Source organism: Mustela putorius, unplaced genomic scaffold (assembly GCF_011764305.1).
Source record: "Mustela putorius furo isolate JIRA1106 unplaced genomic scaffold, ASM1176430v1.1 tig00003853_pilon_pilon_pilon, whole genome shotgun sequence".
In the NCBI taxonomy this organism is placed as follows: domain Eukaryota; kingdom Metazoa; phylum Chordata; class Mammalia; order Carnivora; family Mustelidae; genus Mustela; species Mustela putorius.
The window spans coordinates 16,537,062-16,552,699 of NW_025422005.1; the positions used below are offsets into that span (position 1 = coordinate 16,537,062).

A 15,638-nucleotide genomic window follows, 5' to 3' on the forward strand; every position below is an offset into this window, starting at 1 on the left:
CTCTCTACATTACTTGGCATATGACTGCAGGGTGTCTTGTGGTGTGTTTGAAAGTTTTACTAAGGAAGCACTGCGTCTTCAGACCTGGTGCTGTCTGGCATGTATAGTAAATGAAACTTGTTTTGGAGCTGAATCTTTACAGTCCCTGCTTTGAAGTCAATGGGAGAATTTTTCACTAAAACTATATCTTTTGCCTGTTACTTAAGTATATTCTCTGTGGATAGAAAGGTAAAGATAAAGGGAGATTGAGCAGATGCTGAATTGTTGCGGCTCTAGACCCTAGAGCCCGTGTGACACCTAACTCAGTCTAGCAACAAGTAGTAGAAGACGTTTGGAATTCGTTTCTTCCCCCCATCCAACCTTGATTTAATAAGACCGACAGCAAGGATTTAGTGATTAGAAATACCGTGTACTTTGTTCTGCTACCTTTCAACAAGAATCAGTGTGTAAAGTTGAAATTTTCTGACCAGAACTTGGAAGACTATGATGTGATTCCCTGGGCCTGATTCGAGAAGAAGGAGCTCTCTCAATACGGTTTTACTAGTTGGTGGTGAATCTGTGAGTCGCCAACTATTAGGCCTTTATGTCCAGATATTATCTTAATTTATGGAGTAAGGTCCCTGAGTTCTCCTCTTTCCTTCCACAGGGCAAGCAGGAGGACTTCAAGACGACAGTTCTGGAGGGTATGGAGACGGCCAAGCATCAGGTGAGGGTGGCATTAGATGCTTGCCACTTAGGAGCAAGAGCCGCCAAGTCAGGGATTGATGCTTGCAAGTGTTTTTGGCTGTGGTTTCCGCATGGTAGCCAGGAGCGCAGGGCAAACAGAGCCATCAGGACAGAGTAGCAGCATAGGAGAGCGTGTAGCCAGAGCAAAGGCAAGCAAAACCTTTTGAAGTCCTCAGGCCGATCTCAGCCCTCCACTCTTCACGTGTTTGAGGAGATGGCGGGTCCTTTTCTTCCTGGCAGCTTTTACAGTGCTAGGAAACATGTTATAGAACATAGGTTTAGGAATCATGGGACCTTTAAAAAGAAATACAGCTACATATACAGAGAGGAGAAGCCATAGGCTGAAAGCCTTCAAAAAAAAAAAAGGAAGGACAGAAAGTCATTCCAGGACTAGTCAGAGGAATTATTCAGGCAAGGCACTCTTCAGAGGTGGTTGTCAGATAGTGTTGGATAGTTTTTCAATTAACATTATATAGTTAATTATTTAGTAGTTTAAACATTTGTCATGTGAAAATTGTTTGCTTTTTTTTTTTTTAAGTTGAAATGCTGTTTCTTTCCAGATCAAACTATGATATTTTTACTTCTAGGAAGAAGTAAAGGGTTAAATGATTGATAGGGCCCATCTAGAGCTATTAAAGTTTGTTCCAGGAATCCAAAGTGATATGGCTGGATTTCATCCTTTGCCCTGGATGTTTTTGTGTGGTTCAGTGCTCAAAGCTAATACATTTTGAAAGAACTGGAATAGGTATTACTTCACTTTTGGAGTTTGTCACTTTTCAACTGTTATGTCTACTTTAAAATTGTTTGTCTTTTGCAGTTGTGTACAGCGGGTCTGGGAAATATTTGTATTTTACTCTTGGGTCAAAGTTCACTGTTAGTGCAGAAATTAGTATATAGGGGATCCAGAATGTTAGAAGTAAACTTGTTTAAATGCTGTCCCAAGGATTGGAGGTTGACAATCAGTACATGGGGTTTCTCTTGAGGAGTTAAAATCCTCGTTCAGAGTCAATGTGGCAGATAAATGTTCAAGAATGCTACTCATCACATGATGCACGATCAGCTCTTCCAGGAACTGTTGGGGATCAGGGGATAGATAGCCTTTAAAGCTTGAATCTTAAAGAAATAAACTGAGTTTTCTTACTGCTTTTTGTTTTAACATGGTTAAATTTACTCTTTTGCTTTAGTAAACAATATGCTGTATTGCTGAAAGTAAAAACAGACTTCCATATAGAACTGTGGTGCTTCTGACTTACTGTTCAGTAGAACATGAGGTGTTTTGTTTTGTTTTTTTAAGTGTTTCCAAGCATGGTGGTGACTATTCTTAACCCTTCAGGATCTCTCTTCAGATCTTTGCCATGTTCAGAAGCATGCATTTGTGAGATGGTTAGTTAGAAGGATGTGCTTATAAGCAATCAACATTCTGTTTTTAATAAACCAAATGACCTTCATGAGTATCTTGGGACCAGGATCATATCTTAACTTCTATAAATCCACATCAAGCTGGTGTATTCATCCTACATCTTAAAAATTAGAAGGGAACTTAAGGTCATTTTTCTCTAGCTTCCTGCTGTCAAACGGATAATATTGCACCCATCCCTGTTTTATGGATTAGGACCCAAAATACAATTAAAACAATATGACGGAGGATACACCAACAGTTCGGAGGAGTGAGAACCCAGGGGTCTTCTCTTATGCATAGACTAGTCCTTATACCCTCCGTCAGAGTCATTTTAAGTGTATGTTTACCCTAGAAATAAAAGATGTAAAGCATAATTCTCTCTCTTTTTTTTTCTTTTTCTCTCCTTTCCCTCTGTTCTTTATTCTGTTTGTCTTTTTAAACCATTATAGGACTGGATATGGTGTATATATAGGTACTAATTTGAAGTCATCTTATACGTAGATTCTTGTCAAGCTTTTGTTTTTACTCATCAACTAGAAATCTAGTTTTTCTAGTTAATTTATTTACTTCATGAAAAAAAAAAGACAAGTTTCATGGAGGCCTTCTTTTCTGTTGATTTTTATATCTCTGTTTCTCACTCTACTCAAGATGCTACCCGTATCATCAGAATCAGGAAGTGGTTTCATGGAATAGAGGAGTTCTGGCCTTCCCATCCCCTGCTCCTTATCTGCGTCTCTAATCTATCAAAAAGGTCTTTTTGGTCCCTTAAATATTTTATGACTTTTACTGTGTTTTCAGAGAAAGTGTGAGCTGGTCAGACCATTGGAAAGGGCATTTCTGGTTTAGCATGACTGCATTTTGAAGGATGATGCTGGAACTTCCTGTGTGAAGTGTAGGGATAAAGGAATTGAACGGAGGGGGCAAGAGAGATACATAGGCAGCCTTGGGGCTTTTAAAAAATTAAGGTTGCCTCTTTGAAACATTCTCAATTTCCAGAATACCAGACTGTGTTAAATCCACACAAACAGCAGTATAAATTACTTTTGAATGAAATGTACTACTGGTACTTCCCTTGTAATAAGGATATTATTAAAGTTAATTGTATTCTTTAAGGTTTTTCCCTCTAAAGGAGATACTTACGAGTTCTGTTGTCCAGAATGGCCTGTTAGTTCATTTTGGAAATAATCCTATTAAAAGAGTGCATTGATTGAGCTTCTGAAGCTTGGGTTCCAAGTTAACATTTTTTGTTCCTTTGATAAAGGTTAGACCTTTTCTTAAAATTTTCACCTTTATATTGATAATGGTCTTCCTTCCTTGAAATAATGTCTTCAAACCTAAAAACCAAAAGGGGAAAAATAATTATTGAGTTTTTAGAAACTTTTTCATTCTTAAAAATTGACAAGTATTTAAGAATAGGTGTTTTCGGATCTTATGTGAAAGATAGAGATGGAGAAGATTATTATTCTGCACATACATTAGTTTCACAATATTTGGCTTCTTTAATTCCTTTTGGTAATCTTTTGTTATTTGATTTAAAGATCCTCCTAAAACTGCCACATGACTTATGTAGATCACATTTCTTAATTGTTACATAGTCTCAAGATTCCCAAAGTTAGCCAACTAATTTAGAGTGATTTTTAGAGCACTTGGAATGAGGAGCCAAATAGAATTCAAAATTTAGTGTCTTTCCCTACATGTTTTTTTTTTTTTTTTTTTTTTTTTTTTTTTTTTTTTTTTTTTTTTTTTTTTTTTTTTTTTTTTTTTTTTTTTTTACTGTCATTGGCAGTATTTTGCAGTAGGATTGATGTTCAGTGATGACTTAATAAGCATGTAGAAGGTATAGCTAAGAAAACTACCCCTGTTTGGGGGAGGGAGGAGTCCAGTTTATAGAACAAATTGATTTTCATGTTAATAGTATACACTTATGAAGGTAACCTATTTTAAGAAACTTGTTCTGAGTACTTGGGATATGTAGGTAATTGTTATTATAATGTGACATGATTTTGTTCTTGGTTTTGTTTTTTGTTTATTTGATTGGGGGTAGGGGACTAGGAACATCAAAGCTATGTGCAGTTTTAGAAAATTTCACATTACTGAAATAACCTACCCCTGTTGCCAGCATTTCTTCTCTCCTTGCCTTAATTTCATGTTCCACTCCCAGTAATATGGCTCTTACTGATTTTGTTTTTTCTTAGGGAATAATTAATTGTCCTAACAGTCTTTAATTTTAGGTTGAGATTCACTGAATGAGAGACTTGCTGATTTGATTTTGTAATGTGAATAGAGTACATGTGCCTTCATTATCTACTGTGAGTGGATAGATATTTTTTCCTTCTCTCAAAAATATCGTTTCTTAATGTGCCACCCATATTAGCATTAGGCATTTTTGCTTGACCTCTTGTTAACGACTTTTGTCTGAGTTATTGCTTATAAATGTCTTTGTGGAGACCGCTCCTTAATAACTTAGGTGTCATTTTCTAAGTTATATCTTTACCTACCTTGTACTTTTTATTTTCTTAATCTTACTTTGCCTTTCCTTTAATTTTGTTTCCATTATCAGTGTTTCTGACTTCTTGTTTTATGTGCTTTAAATGATTAAATATGGATATCTGGTGCCTGTTTTGTTACTTATATATAACTATTTCAGTGATAGTGAATTTTGAAACTTTGTCTTGATATTTTCATAAGCTAGTGGTTAAATATGTCTTATAAAGTGATCTCAGAAATACAGGTAGAATACATGTAAATATGTTTTAAGGACATCTTATGAAGATGTACTTAACTATCAGCTTATAAAAAAGAATTGATTTAATACCCAATTTTAAAAGTTTCAAAACAATATATATTTTACTTGCACAGAGAATATGTATACATTGTATGTATATGTAGTGTATAGTATCTGCAGTGACATACTTGTGTAGTATAGTAAAGGATTGCTAATGTTTTCGCAGGGAAGGTAAATTCCTTGCTTCTGTGTCCTCACTGTAGTCCACCTAACTGACCTCACCTTTGCCAGCATTGCATTGTGGGAACTAGCGGATGGTATACCACAGACCAGATAATCACGCGTTTCTTACTGTTGGTGATTAAATCTTAAAGTCCTCTCCAGGTTCCCTGCTGTAATCTTGAAAGAAGACATGTGGTTGTGTTTTTCATTCTGTAGTCTCTTTTGCTTTCCTTTTAGTATGTTTTCCTTTATTCTGGTTCCCTAGTTTTCAGATTTTGGGAACACCGTCAGTGATGCTAATTTTAATTAGATTATCTTCCAGTATTACAAAGCTGTTTTGTGGATGAAGAAAATGTGCTGCAAACTCTATTCTGTTTTCAGAGGTACATTGTTCTGCTCATTGGTAGAATGTAATTTTTGGAACATTATGCTCAAGAGTAAAGTAAATTCTAAAGATGTTTTGGCTTTTGAGCAAAAAATAAAAGATTTTTAAAGGAGGTGAGATTGCTCTGTGAATGAGGCAGAGCTTTACAGAGGTTCTTCAGGAGTTTCATTATCCCTGGTTTTGTATTCACTTGCACTTTTCCCAGAAGTCCTTTGCTTTCTTTGCTAGGTGTGGAGGGTGCAGCTTTCCAGAGTAGACTTCCTCACGACCGGATGACTTCTCAAGAAGCAGCCTGTTTTCCAGATATCATCAGTGGACCGCAGCAGACTCAGAAGGTTTTTCTGTTCATTCGAAACCGCACAGTAAGTTTCCATGTCAGCCTTTTTTCCATTTGGATTATTAAAAAGTGCACATTACTTTTATGGACAATAATGGCAAAAAAAGAAAGGGAAGAATTACAAAATTAGCTATAACATGTACCATTACCCAGAGATAACCATTGTTAAAAAAATTAGTTTTTTCCCTTCAGTTATTATTTTTTAAGATTTTATATATTTTGATAGACAGAGATCACAAGTAGGCAGAGAGGCAGGCAGAGAGAGAAGGGGAAGCAGGCTCCCTGCTGAGCAGAGAGCCCAATGTGGGGCTCCATCCCAGGACCCTGGGATCATGACCTGAGCCGAAGGCAGAGGCTTTAACTCACTGAGCCACCCAGGTACCCCCAGTTATTTTTTTTAATATGTATTTAATTTTTGTTTTTAAAAATTGAAATGCTGTTCCCATATATCCTTTGGATTCTTTTTGTTTTTCATAATCTCATAAACCCAAAGAATCTTCATTCAGACTTTTAATTTTTTAAGTAAACCAGGCCACATGTGGGGCTCAAACTCACAACCCTGAGATCAAGAGTTGCGTGCTCTACTGACTGAGCCAGCCAGGTGCCCTGAAACTTTTTTTTTTTTTTTTAAAGCAGAGGAAGGGCAGAGGGAGGAGGAGAGAAAGAATCTTAAGCAGGCTCCACACCCAGCGCAGAGCCAGATGTAGGGCTCAGTCTCACAACCCTGAGAGCCTGACCTGAGCTGAAACCAAGAGTCAGACACTTAATTGACTAATTGACGGAGCCACCCAGGTGCCTCCCCACACCCTGCCTCCCCCCCCCCTTACGATTTCATTATTCTAGAGAGCGTGAATTGGGGGAGGAGCAGGGGGGAGAGAGGGGGGAAAGAATGTCAAGCAGACTCCACCCTGAGCCCATTGTGGGACTTAATCCATGACCCTGAGATCAGATCCTGAGCTAAAACCAAGAGTTTAGTGCTCAGTGACTGAACTGTGCCACCCCCTCCCCCCATGTTTTTCAAATTTTTAATAATCATTTTGTCTGTCTTTCCCAGGATAAGACAAACTCTTATTCTGTTCTGCTCCTCTGCTTCAACCTCCTCTTCTGGCTAAGTGCTTGATTTTAATGTCTGCATGATATTTTGTCTGATAGTTGGGTCATACTGTAAGTTAGGCATTTATATGTCCATTTGTGCTTTATTAAGCTCTGAACAGCTTTATACATCTTGACTATCTCTGGTTATTATTTCCTTATGACATACACACACACACACACACACACACGTGCATGTATGTATAAAAACCCGAATACAATACATACATATATATCAATTGATATAGATAAATGATAGATAGATGATAGATGGATATGGTCACATAGCTTCCCAGAGAAGACTGAATCAGTCAGCATCCCTATTGCTCTGTCCGTGCTTTGGTTGTTAAAACAATGATAATTTGTGCTGCTGTAATAGACTTAAAGTTTTTCATTTCTTTTCTATTTCCAAAAGACTGATTTTTTCCCCACATTTATTAGTCATTTTTTATGTCTTTGAATTTTTCTTTCATGGCCTTTATTCATCAAATTTTAAGCCACAAAGTAGAGGAAGACAAGATACTATTCAGAACATATTCAGTGTTGTCTAGGGTGATACAAAGTAAATTTATATTGTAATTTCGGCTACTTTGAGTATAGCTCAGATGTCATTTTAGCATGTCTGCTTTTAGCTACCACTAACTTCTTTACTTTGGCTATTAGTTTGCAAAACCCCTGCTGAATTTAGATTATTAGCTAGAGTGGGTGGTGGGTTATATTGGGTTTTCATAGTACAGAATAAACGGATTTTTGAATGAAGAAAAAACAGGGTGATTTTTTAAAAAGTGAATGGAAAATTTTTAATGTATATTTCTGATGCTTACTTGTCTTAGAATCAGCTTCTGTGTATAACATCAATATTTGTTTGATCTGAATGGATTTTTTAGGGGCAGCTGGCTGGCTCAGTCAGTAGAGCATGCAACTCTTGATCTCAGGATTTTGAGTTCAAGTCCCATGTTGAGTATAGAGCTTACTTAAAATTGATTGATTAGGGACGCCTGGGTGGCTCAGTTGGTTAAGCCGCTGCCTTCGGCTCAGGTCATGATCCCAGCATCCTGGGATCGAGTCCCACATCGGGCTCCTTGCTTGGCAGGGAGCCTGCTTCTCCCTCTGCCTCTTCCTGCCACTCTGTCTGCCTGTGCTTGCTCTCGCTTCTCTCTCTATGACAAATAAATAAAATAAAATCTTTAAAAAAAAAAAAAAAAAATTGATTGATTAAATTCTTTTAGAAGTGTATTTGTTTAGATAAGGTCATTTTTTGTTTCATCTGAGAAAAGTTTTCACTCTTTACTTGAATTTGAGTGGTGGATTTACAGTGATGTCTGTTTTCTCTGATTTATATTCTGTGACCAAAATCTAGATTGGGAGAAGGAAGGACTGGCTCAGGTTAGAGTTGTGGGCCTCTAGCTGTAAAACTGAACATAAATCATTCTCTTACAAGAATTGTGTCCGTTCTTTTGCTTCCAGATTTTGAAACCACAACAACTTTAGGATTATTGAGCTAAAAACTATGACCTGCACTTTATTATTTTTTTATAGGATGGGCAGAGGAAGAAGGCTTGTATTGAGGGGTGAGGAGTTTGGGCCTAGTGTGTACTTGAGGAATTCCATTTTGCCCTGACAGTGGCCATAGAGAAAAGTAGAGGGTGCTTATGAATTTGGTCATATCTTTTTGTAATTGGGTTTATTTACACACAGCCACATGTCTTTGTTGACACTTGTCTATGGAGCAGTTAATTTTTAGCTAGGACTTAAATATAGTGGCATTTAGTTGGTCTGGCCTATTCAGTTTGAAGAGCATTTGTGTTAGAGCCTATTGATTGTACCATAATATTTTTCATTCCTTATCTTAATGCTTTTTCAGCAGTATTTGAAATAACTGACTACTTTCTTCTTAAACTCTTAAACTTCCCTTCCCTTAGCTTAAGATGGTATTCTTGTTCTTCTGCCTCCCTGGTGGTTGTCTTTTCTGACCGCTTTGTAGGCTTATCTCTATTTTTTTTTAAAGATTTTATTTATTTGACCGAAAGTGAGGGAGCATAAGCAGGGGGAGTGTCAGGCAGAGAGAACGGGAGAAGCAGGCTCCCTGCTGAGCAGGGAGCCCAATGTGAAGCTCGATCCCAGAACCCTGAGATCGTGACCTGAGCCAAAGGCAGACGCTTACCCAGCTGAGCCACCCAGGCGCCCCGGGCATTATGTGAACTGATTGGAATTCCTTAAGGCTCCTTATGGTCTTTTCCTCCCTCTGCTGTGTATTGTCCCAAGGAGGCCTCTTCTGCACTTCGGCTTCAGTTATCATCCATAAGCAAATGGCTCCAGACTTTTTTTTTCCCCTCAGAACCCTAGCTCTGTATCCAGATGCCAATCTTGCATCTCTTGGTTTTCTTGAAACTAAACCCACCTCTTCTTTCAGTGACCCTCATTTAGTGAATAGCATACCAACTCATTTAGCTGTGTAGGCTACAAACTGTGGACTTATCCTTGGGACCTGTTAACCTCCCTTCCATCTTTGCGTATCTAACTGATCATTTGATTTCGTGGATTTTTATCTACTCAGTATCTCTGGAGTCAAGTAACCCAGTTTAAATCCTAGTTGGTCCCTGCCAGCTGTATGATACTGGCAAGTTACTAGGGTTTTTTGGGTTTTGTTTTAGGCTATCTTCCAGCTTCTTCAGTTATTTACTCGTTTGACATGGTTTTGCGTTTCATCAGTTTGTCGGGAGTATAACCCTTTGCGTCAGTGAAAGGAAAGCCTGTAGTTGAGGCCTTCAAGTTGAAAAGATTTTAAAGTGGTCACGTGGTCTGCATCTTACTTGTGTAAAAAAAATTTGTCATTTAAATACAGTTGCAGTTGTGGTTGGATAATCCAAAGATTCAGCTGACCTTTGAGGCTACTCTTCAGCAATTAGAAGCGCCTTACAACAGTAAGTAGTGTTTTCTGTGGGACTGGTTTTGGCTCATGGTTCATTGATAATGAATTTTTTCAGTTCATGTTATCATCTTACTTTACCTTGTGCTATCCAGAAATAAGCCTTATAAAAAACTATTATGTGTCTTTGTAATTATTTTCTTGTTTTTTTAAGTTGTGAGTTCAGGAGATTGCTATACCAGGACTGTGTTCCGGCTTTAATCCCCGGGGTACTTTGTTGCCATTTGGCTGGCTGGCTGGCTTTCTCATTTTCCACTTACCACCCATAAAGTCTTGAGAAGTTTCTGCCAAAGTAACTGATTATAATACTGCTTTAAAAGGGGTTGGTTTTATCCTTTATTTCATCTGTAATGGAATGTCATTCTTAAAAACTCCCAATAGTCATTTGGGACTTCATCACAGACTAAAAGTTTTAGGAATCACCTTTCTAAAGGAGTCACATGATCTGAAGCTTATGGAAAATATGTATAGAATAATTTCATGACGGCAAAACAGAGTTAAGGAGCTTTCTGTTTAAATTGCTAAAAATATGAACATGTTTTAAAATTCCTCTGTTCTGTAGGTGATACTGTGCTTGTCCACCGAGTTCACAGTTACCTAGAGCGTCACGGTCTGATCAACTTCGGCATCTATAAGAGGATAAAACCCCTACCAAGTAAGGACCTGGCAGATGGACTTCATAGTTTTAACTTAGAGTTCTAGCACTCTCTCTTATTTTCAGGAGGCTCGTAGCATTTTATTTTGATTTCTAAGTCTAAATTTGGAGTCCGATATTCGCAAGCTTATCTCATTATATGTCAGATTTAAAGTAAAACCTCTTTGTAAATATGCATTGCCTGTGATTTCTGGTTTGATAAGTGTACTTTAGTAAAAGATACTGAATTTCCAATATAAAAAAAATTAGTCAGAAAACAGAATTTGTTAAAAACGAGAGAAGTCTGGTATGAAAGCAGAGATTTGAGGTTTTCTTTCATTGACCAGTTCTTTATCCTGTGAGGAATCCAGGAGTTAGGGGTATTTTGAGAAGTAGCACTTCTATTTGTTTTTAATTTATTTTTGATGCTTTAATAATTTTAATAGTTCTTTAGAAAGGGATAGTAAGGACAGCAGAAGTAGAGATTAAAGAAAATGGCTTTAAGAATAATTTGGCTGTCAGGTTGTCCTAGTAGAGCTATGAGATAAATGAAGAGACTCAGTCACAGATACCAAAGCACATGACCGCAGTGTAATGAGAAAGTAAATCTTTAAAGATAAAGGATTTCATTTATAGGTTTTTAACATTGAATTAAATTTTGTAAGCCTCAGTTATGTGCTAATTTGTATTTACGTAGTTTCTTTATTTGGAAAATAAGTGAGCTGTTTACTTTGTAACACATCATGACACATTGAGAACCTAGAGGTTTTCATGATGTAAAAAATGGTAAAACAAACTCTTAAAACCTACAACAAAATACTGTAATTTTTGTTCGTTTTTTACTTTTAGCTAAAAAGACAGGAAAGGTAATTATTATAGGTTCTGGGGTCTCAGGCTTGGCAGCAGCTCGTCAATTACAAAGTTTCGGAATGGATGTCACACTTCTGGAAGCCAGGGTAAGAATTTTATATTGTATTTAGAAGCTGGACCTAATGGAAATAGGTTTTTATCAATGTAATAAGAAACTCTCTATTGCAAGTTAATGAATCCTATAGCTTGAAATACACCAAACTGATTTGTATACTACTCAAAGTATTTTGGATAATGTTACTTATATTGGATAAAGCATTTTTGACAATGAAACTTTGGAAGGTGCTCAGTGAGTATTAAGAGTTTGTAAATGATCCCTATAGCCCTTTGATGGAGGTTATTGCTTCTTGCAGTTAATTTTCAAATTTGGGGCCTTCATGGACATGCCCTTTGTAGGTGGCAGTTATTTTTAGTGGTGGAACAGAGTGGATTGTATTCTCTTTTAGATAGTAAAAGAAAAGGAATGGTCTTGGGCAGCAGCCTTTTTTTTTTAAGATTTTATTTATTTATTTGACAGAGAAAGAGATCACAAGTAGGCAGAGAGAGAGGGGGAAGCAGGCTCCCCGCTGAGCAGAGAGCCTGATGCGGGGCTCAATCCCAGGACCCTGGGACCATGACCTGAGCCGAAGGCAGAGGCTTAAACCACTGAGCCACCCAGGCGCCCCTAGCCATTTCTTAGTGCCTGATGCAGCCAAGATATGTTGGTTCCCTTATCATCAGTCCTTGAAAGAGAAATGGAAATTAAAGGAGGAAAGGGATGATGGCACAGAGTGGAGAAAAAGAACATCATGTTAAGTTGGTACTATTCAAATTATTTTCATGAGTGATTTTTGACATTTTGTATTCTTCCAGTGACTTATAGGCTTCCCTGGACTTAACAACATTTAAAAAACAACACTTCTCGGATAACCTAAACAATCTAAAATTTTTAGAGGCTTTCAGAATGTTTTGTGCAGTACTTCTAAGTTGCTTTTTTATAAATTGTAAATTTTAAAAATATTTTTTCAAATAAAGTATGGGAAATCAAAATAATTTTTAATATAATCTTGCTAAAAATATTTCGTAGGTAATTTAGGAAACGTGTGTGTTCTCTTATTCTGTGCACTAGCAATACAGTAATGAATAATGGGACCATTATGATCCCTACCCATGTGACTCTTAATCTACAGGTTTTTAGTTTTGTTTTTCTTTCATTTATTTGGAGTAGTGTCAAAATATCCATGACTAAAGTGTCACTACAGCTCAGTAATTTTTCCCCATATTTGAAAATCCCTAGTCAGCACAGATAAACTTGGGCCGGTTGAGGAATGAGAGATACTGTCAAAAGTTTATGCTCTGTACACACTCGGCCCCTGGGCATGGGGCTGCACTAGAGGACCATTTGTCAAGAAATCATCTGTCATTCACAGGTGACTTTGGGGATGGGGGCAAAAGTCAGAACATGGTGATAGAAAGATGGCATTAAGTGTTGCAATTCGTGAGCCGATATTTTCTATATGAGTGGCCCTTGCTCAGCCTGTACAGTAAATGGTATTAGAGACAGCTGAGTAGAGAGATAATAGTACCTGTGGCTAAATATGTCTGGTTGCCGAATTGTTTCCTATCTCCTATCACTTAATTCTGTGTCATTCATTACCCTACCACTCCCTCAAATAGTTGTTCCCACACTGCACACCAAATATACTCTAAACTATACTTTTCTTTTTAAATTATAAGAGACAGAGGCCTGGGGTGGTACATGCCAGGTTCTTATGGTTAAAATAAAATTGATGATTTTAGCCATTTAATTTCTAAAAAACAGGATCGAGTGGGTGGACGAGTTGCTACATTTCGCAAAGGAAACTATGTAGCTGATCTTGGAGCTATGGTAGTGACAGGTCTTGGTAAGTAGTCCTTCGTTTTGTGCCATTATATGAGATTGTGATTAAGCTAATGTTTTAAAGCCATCAATGTGGTTTTAAAATAATTTGGTTTAAGATACTGTTCTTAGTAAGAGGTGAATTGACAAATACTGTCTTCCTGAAAAGATACATCAATATGTGCAAAACTTAAATTGTACAATGTTTTGACTTCTAGGAAATTATCCTTAGAAAATAGACGAGGTGGACCATGCTTTTAATTTTTAAATTTTATTTATTTTATGTTAAAAGATTTTATTTATTTGTTTGAGAGCACATGCAGGGATGCTTGCACGTGCACAAATGGGGAGGCGCAGAGGGGAGAGAGAATCTTAGGCAGACTCCGAGTTGAGCACAAAGTTCATCGCCGGGCTTTATTTCTTTTTTTTTCTTTTTTTTTTTTTTTAAAGAATTTTTATTTATTTATTTGACAGAGATCACAAGTAGGCAGAGAGGCAGGCAGAGAGAGAGGAAGGGAAGCAGGCTCCCTGCTGAGCAAGGAGCCCGATGTGGGACTCGATCCCAGGACCCTGGGATCATGACCTGAGCCGAAGGCAGCGGCTTAACCCACTGAGCCACCCAGGCGCCCCCGGGGCTTTATTTCTTAACCTGGAGATCACTACCTGAGCCAAAACCAAGAGCCTGACGCTTACCAACTGAGCCACCCAGGTGCCCCTGGAGCTTTTTTTTTTTTTTTTTTTTTTTTTTTTTAAAGATTTTATTTATTTATTTGACAGAGAGAAATCACAAGTAGTCGGAGAGGCAGGCAGAGAGAGAGAGACACGGAAGCAGGCTCCCTGCTGAGCAGAGAGCCCGATGCGGGACTCGATCCCAGGACCCTGAGATCATGACCTGAGCCGAAGGCAGCGGCTTAACCCACTGAGCCACCCAGGCGCCCCCCCCTGGAGCTTTTTAACTGTGGCATGTAGCGAAACATTAGAACCTATGGTTCCAGTGATTATATTGTTATACAAAGAGAACCATACAGCCACTAAAAATTGTGTAGCTTTATATTAACATGAAATGATGGCCATGGTTTATTGCTAAGTTGAAAAAAGATGACAAGACAATACATGCGCTATGATCCTTTTGTGTGTGTGTGTGTGTGTGTGTGTCTGTCTATAATTTTATGCCTGTAAAATCTAGAAGGATCTATTATAAAATGTTTTGTTTTTTAAGATTGATTTGAGAGCGAGCGAGATAACAAGAAAAGCATGAGCGGGGAGGAGGAGAAGCAGGCTCCCCACTGAGCAGGAATCCCAACATGGGGGTCAGTCCTAGGACCCCTGGGCTTATGACCCTAGCCAAAGGCAGATGCCCAACTGACTGAGTCACCCATGTGCCCCTAGAATCTATAATAAAATGTTAACATGTGGGGTTATAGGTAATTTTTTGCTTCTTTATGCTTATCTTACATATTTAATATATTACATATTATTTTACTAAGCATTTTTTTACCTATAATTCACATACCCTAAACTTTGAGTATTTTAAATTTTGAGTAAAAATATTTTTGCTTTGGGGGTTGGGAGAAGGGGGGTGGGGTTATGGACATTGGGGAGGGTATGTGCTTTGGTGAGTGCTGTGAAGTGTGTAAACCTGGCGATTCACAGACCTGTACCCCTGGGGATAAAAATATATGTTTATAAAAAATAAAAAATTAAAAAAATATATTTTTGCTTTGATGTGTTCTCTTTTCATAGATATGTTGAATTTAATAGTTTGAGTTTTTTTTTTAGGAGGGAATCCCATGGCTGTGGTCAGCAAACAAGTAAATATGGAATTGGCCAAGATCAAGCAAAAATGCCCACTTTATGAAGCCAATGGACAAGCTGTAAGTTGAGGACAAACAGAACTTTTCAAAATTTCTTTGGTTCAGTTGAAACAGCAATTTGGGGGGAATATGTGGATGAATATATACACATATCAGTAAGAACTGAGGGTAGAAATTATGTGAAGAGATTATTATTGCATATATACAAATTTAATTCCTGTTTAGGCATTTATTTATCTTTAGACACTTAATGAAGGCTATCTAGACAGTTGATTTTTTTTTTTTTTTTTTTTTAAATATTTGGCTGCGGCCGCCTACTCGAAGAGACCTGTGGAATTGACACCTGATTCTTCATTTCTTTGTATTGTGCTTCCCATCCTGTGCTTTAGCTCTGTGTGCTCTTTATGACTTCAGTTTTGTGTGTGTAGGTTCAAGATTTTGATGAGCTAATAGCCAGATGATAATACTGAACCCAGATGTTTAGGTAGATGAAAGTATTTGTTGACCAGAGGCAGAGAAGTTTCCCACACTTAGTAGGCAGTAGCATGGCAGTGATGTTTGCTGTGGGAGAGTAAGCTTAGCAACAGCTATGTTGAGAGGCTTAGACTATGCAAGTCAGTCCTAATTTTGGGGGGTTGGGTGCAATT

The 15,638-nt window shown here is 37.7% G+C and overlaps 1 protein-coding gene across 4 annotated transcripts in view; it reads left to right on the forward strand.

Annotated features, from left to right (window-relative positions):
* The window catches only part of KDM1A (lysine demethylase 1A), a 61,038-nt gene that overhangs the window by 22,465 nt on the left and 22,935 nt on the right, over nt 1–15,638 (forward strand). For 2 of the 4 annotated variants that reach the window (XM_045063938.1, XM_045063939.1), the window contains exons 3-9: nt 647–706; nt 5,686–5,819; nt 9,732–9,810; nt 10,378–10,470; nt 11,299–11,405; nt 13,121–13,202; nt 14,957–15,051. In XM_045063938.1, coding sequence (XP_044919873.1) covers nt 647–706; nt 5,686–5,819; nt 9,732–9,810; nt 10,378–10,470; nt 11,299–11,405; nt 13,121–13,202; nt 14,957–15,051 — 650 coding nt within the window. The remainder of the gene's footprint in view (nt 1–646; nt 707–5,685; nt 5,820–9,731; nt 9,811–10,377; nt 10,471–11,298; nt 11,406–13,120; nt 13,203–14,956; nt 15,052–15,638) is intronic. The other 2 variants (XM_045063940.1, XM_045063941.1) reach the window with 1 other exon arrangement.